General features: G+C 41.3%; 1 protein-coding gene across 1 annotated transcript; it reads right to left on the reverse strand.

Annotated features, from left to right (window-relative positions):
* Window positions 1–2,893: 2,893 nt before the first annotated feature.
* Window positions 2,894–4,681, reverse strand: ADIG (adipogenin; the record flags this gene model as incomplete). Its single annotated transcript, XM_010295061.1, has 2 exons — window positions 4,555–4,681; window positions 2,894–3,001 (listed from the first exon to the last, which is right to left on the reverse strand). Coding segments are annotated over exons 1-2 (235 nt in total), but the record flags the coding sequence as incomplete, so codon positions are not given.
* Window positions 4,682–5,187: the final 506 nt, after the last annotated feature.

Raw genomic sequence — 5,187 nt, forward strand, 5'->3', positions numbered from 1 at the left:
TATACCCCAGCCCCCCAAAGGAGGGGTACCCCAGCCCCCAGCGGGATTCCTTTGGCAAACAGCTTTTTTTTTTTCCCCCCCCTAAATAAAGGGCCTGCAAAAATTAAGATGTGGACAAACCCGTTTTATTTAAGCGCATACCGCTCCGGCCAAATATTTGGACACACGGAGTCCAGGGGATGGGGAGGGAAAGACAAGTAAACACAGGCAAGGTGTGCTTCAGCATTAGTGCGGGTTAGCGGAACCCTTACACAGTCTGCCCGTGCAAGGCTCCCGAGAGACACAGTTACTTCACACGAGGAGCAGAGACAAACATTTTTCACAAGCACCAAAGTACTCTTTGGAATGTGACTTCCTAATTCAGGTCCTCTTTTACTAAAAAAAAAAAAAAAAAAAAAAATTTGTTGAATGTGTGCATCAACACCAGGAGCAAACAGCTGTTCTGTTCATAGCCCATGGATAAACCCTTAGGGCACAAAATTATGGCTCATCCCAGTCCCACCAACCTCCCTGTGGTCCTGCCAACTGGTTAAGTTGTTGGTGAGTGCCTCTTCGGGCTGCAATCTAACCTTCCATCCGCCTGGCAGCTGTGCTGAAAAGCCTATCCTGAACAGAAACAAAGGAAACACATGCTCAGTATCTAAGGGCTTAATTATTTCTTGTTAGTTGGAGGTAGGCTTGTTTCTTTTGTTAGAGTGTTGAAAAATGGTTTCCTACTTTGAGAACTGCCAAGTTGGAGATCAGAAGAGTGCTAATTGCAGTATGTGTAAAATACTCACTGGGCTGTACTACATTTAAGCTCCAATAAGAACTGCTACTGAGAGCTACTGCCGTGATCTTGTTTGTTTGAAATCAAAGAGTAGTAGTGGCGAACAGAGAGTATCACTGGTGCGGGTGTAGTGTTTGGTCCTTATAAAAGAGGAACCCATCCCTCTGTAAAGTGGGCAGGGAGCAGAGCACACCCCCAAGCACTTGACAAGAGGCTGGCTGCTGTCATCCATTTAATAGAGACAGTCAATACTGTTCACTCTGAAAGTAGCTGTTGTGACCCAAGTGTGTGTCGACTTAGTCTTGAGTGAGTTTCCTTTTCAGAGAATTGACCTCCCTCTGCCATGCTGCAGTGGCTCTCGCTGATGCTAAGTGGGATTGCTGCTAACGGTCATGGGACTACTGTCTTTATTTCTACCCTGAGGTTGTTCTCCAAGCTTCATTCATCACTCTGTTCCAGTTTCCTCCCCAAGACCGAAGCTAACAGCCCTCTGCTCTCCAGTCTCAGGGATTCCAGGATTTTCACAACCTTTTCACCCAGCAAAACACAAAGCTGAGCCATGTAGACAATCAGAGAGGATGGCAGCAGTTGAATCCTCAGGACATTAGAGATCTGGAGCAACTGGCAGAGAAAGTTCCAGGTGAGAGAAGAAAGTATGGTGCACAACAGCTGGTGAAGAAAAGGAGGAACAGAATTGTGACACATCATGACAATGATGTTTCCAGAAGAGGTTCAATTTTCAGTAGGAAATAAATGATTTGAGACCATGAGTGCTTATTCCCTTCCCTTATCCACCCAACACAACTAGCAAGCCTTTCAGTATGAGTATCATGTCCTACAAGAGACAAGTTTAAACCCCAGTTCTTCAGACTGCTGTGGCCGAATCAATACTTGTATATAGGAAGAGCTCCAGGAGAGCCAAATAGTACCTTGGACAAGTTCAAGCTCATTCTTAGCATCATTTCTCTAGCCTTTGAACAACAATGAAAGAAAAATGTTACTTCACTGACTTGGTACTGCCTTGGTGGTGTTAACGATGTCAAAAATACTTTGACTTGAGATATTACATATTCCACGCTAAAGCTCAGATTCAGGGTGTGCTAGGCAAACAACCGCAGCAATTTAAGATGATACCAATCCTTAGCTGTTCTAGCCTAATAAACGTTACTGCTCCAGCAAAACTGGTGGAAGTAAATGTGAGTGAGTACCTCAGCTGCTGCAATTCAAAAATCCCAGCAATGTAAATGAGTAGACAGGACTGTGAATAGTGACAGTGGAGGCACAGACCAGCTTTCCTTTCTGAGCCCCTTCTGCAAAGGAACATACAGTCAAGGCACAAGGAAAAGGAAGACACACCAGACACTAAGCTCTTCCACTGCTTCAAATATACCTCTGGGGATTTGTGTAAAGCCTAAGAGGATTGGGACTGCCATGTTTGTAGAGACTTCTGGCTTCAGCTCTTATTGAGCAAGTGAAATAGGTCTAATTTTTAGTCACATACTCCACTGTAAGAAATCTGAAGCATCTTTTAAAAATACATATCAGCCATACATACCAGGAGAGTTTCTATATACAGCTGAGTTAAGCTTCTTATCTTAGAGGAATAGGTAGCAATTTTCACTGTTTCAAATGCAATGCTCAAGTACTTTTAAAATATGTATACATACCTTGAAATACATACACGCTTATTTATACAGTACACAGATATGATATTCTGTACAATTTTGTGCAACCTTTACCTCGTCTACAATAGGAGTCATTCCAAATAGGGAAGACAGAAAAAAACCCTCTTGTTATTCATTAACCAAGAAGAAACCTATCTTGCAGCTTTCTCTTACCCAAGAGGCCAGGGAGTCAGGCAGAGATAAAAAAGTCAGAGCTGAGGCACAAAAACAGTGGATATGCAAAGAGGTAGTCTGGTCACGCTACTCACCATCATTATGTTACAGAAATTGCTCTTCTCAACATGGGAATATCTTATTTTCCGGTTCTGAGACCAGCTGTCTGAGATCACAGCAAAAAGACTCTGCTTTTGCTTTTTTGGATTTGAACTCAGATAAGCAGGCTTGGGCCTCAGTTTTCCCACAGATCCATTGGATTGTGTCTCCTCTTGCATTTCCGTACCGGATGTGTTATCCTGGTTTTCTTCCTCTGTTGGTTCACTCTCAAATTTAGAGTCAGAATCAGGCTCATCAGAAGATGGTTTCTTTATTTCTTCTGCACTAGGTATCTCTGCCAGAAATAGGTTTAAAAAGAACATGTAAAACACTTGTATGTAACTTTTTCTCCCTAGCTGTAAGCCTTGAATATCCTATCTAAGAGCTGGGCAAAGTTCTTCTGAATCTTTTTCATTTGAAATAAAGGATTTACAAACCCAACTAGGCAATAAGAGGCTGGTACAAGTGTTTGATTTCAACCAATTAGCTCTTAATCAGCAACTATATTAAAGGAGGAGCTGAAACACACACTACTTCTTACTTCTGCCTGTTGTGAGTCTCATTCAAAGCATCAAGAGATTCCAGAGTTCCTTTGTCCAGGCAAAAAGCTGATATTCCCCTACAGTGTAAGTATATGGCACAGCTACCCTTTACCTATGCAAAACAGATATTTTATTCTGCTTTTCAGACATCAGTAAGCTATGCCTATGCTGCCCAGGGTAGCTTGTACAATTACAATTGTCACAACCTCTTATAACCTGCGCTTTTTAATTACAGTGCTCAGTTATCCTCAAGAGTAGACTTCAGTGTGTGGAAGGAAGATATTTTACTACTGAAGCAAATAGAGGCTGTTATGAGCATCAGCTGTGTGCTAAGCCTGCAAAATGAGAGCTGAAAGGAAAAAAAATTCAGTGTGCACACACACGTAGGACAGGAAAGGAGGGAAGAATACAAGCCCTTGCTGAGGCAAGCACCTCCTGTTCCTCTGCTGTTTGTGGGTATTGTCTCATTGCTGCTATTCCTATGGGATCTATTATAGGACTGGCTACCATGTTATTAAGTAAGAACAGAGGGCACCAAATAGAGGTAAGAGCTTGCTGAAGTAAAAGTTTGTTCTACAATTTTCCTTCCTACAGCTGTCTTGCAAAGGCAGAATCACTGCTTTTGAACTTACGATTGATTCATCAGCCAGGATTGCTCCAGTATTAGAGCAAACTAGCAAGGCTTTATCCTCATGAGTACATCAACAAGCCTATTACTAGCCTCAACCAAAACCTGTTATCAGTTACTGGCACATTAGAAATAACAACCAGTGATGGATTAGAAAGAAGAGCAAAATACACAAATAAATGAAAATGAATGTCCTGCTCCCTTAAAAAATTTTCTATCGGCCTCAGCATTGATAAAAGAATCCCTTAACAGCTACCTAGGTAACATCCCCCACCCCCAGAAAAAAAGGAGAAGTGTAAGAGAACTATCATGCCAGAAAGTGTACAAATGTTTGAAAGCATACAAAATGAGAGGGTTAGGTTTGCTTTCTGGAGGATATTTTTATAGAAATTTACCAAAATTACTTGCCTTTCTTAAATTAAACGATCTTTAAGAAAAAGGGAGAGAGTAAGGAAGAACAGTGGGCAGCAGCTTGTAGTCTTTAACATTTTTAACAGAAAAGCATAGTAATTTGAGTTTGGTTTTCCATATGCTACCAACAGTACAAAAAAACCCCTTAGTTTCCCTCTGTGTCAAGTGGCATTAGCCTAAAAATAGCTAGCAGAGTGCTTTAAAGATGAAGCTAACAGCTAAAGCCTTTATGCAGGAGCATTTTAACTGATCAACTGCGGAACTTACCTTCATTAAGTAGAAGCTGTAGCCAGATAATCATTATGATCGACAGCATTACAAACGGCAAACAAAACCAGAAGAAAAGAAGAGGAAAGGTCAGATCATTCACCAAAGGAACCAGAGGATACTTCATTGCTTGCTTCAGGTTACACTAAGTTTAGAACAGCTTGCCTGCTCCGCTTTACTAACTACCTTTTAATAACTCTCATTGCATCACTGTGTTAATCACAAGAAGACGGTTGATATACTCAGCATGGTTAGCAAAAGGGACAGCCCTGCGTTATGCAAGGAGGGAGTAATAAGGATTAAATACAGGATAAGAATGACTGAGAAAACATCTGATTTGATTGTCCTTCCTTTGGCTGTTATTTAAAGGATAAATACAAGTCAGGAAGCTTTCAAGGCTTATGTTAAAACAATAGTTAAAGGTATGTTTATGTCTTCAGATATAGGGTAGATAACCAAGCACTTCAGCCACTTTGAAACTGGGTAGCCAAGGTTGCTTTTGAGAAGTCAATAAAACAATCAACCCTGCAGAGATATGTAGAGGATGACTAGCTGAAAATTACCTCTCCCAGGCTCTCTTATTTGATGTGAAGCACAAATATGTCCCATATTAATGTGGACTCTATTTTCAGC

Source organism: Phaethon lepturus, unplaced genomic scaffold (assembly GCF_000687285.1).
Source record: "Phaethon lepturus isolate BGI_N335 unplaced genomic scaffold, ASM68728v1 Scaffold53109, whole genome shotgun sequence".
Taxonomy (NCBI): Eukaryota; Metazoa; Chordata; class Aves; order Phaethontiformes; family Phaethontidae; genus Phaethon; species Phaethon lepturus.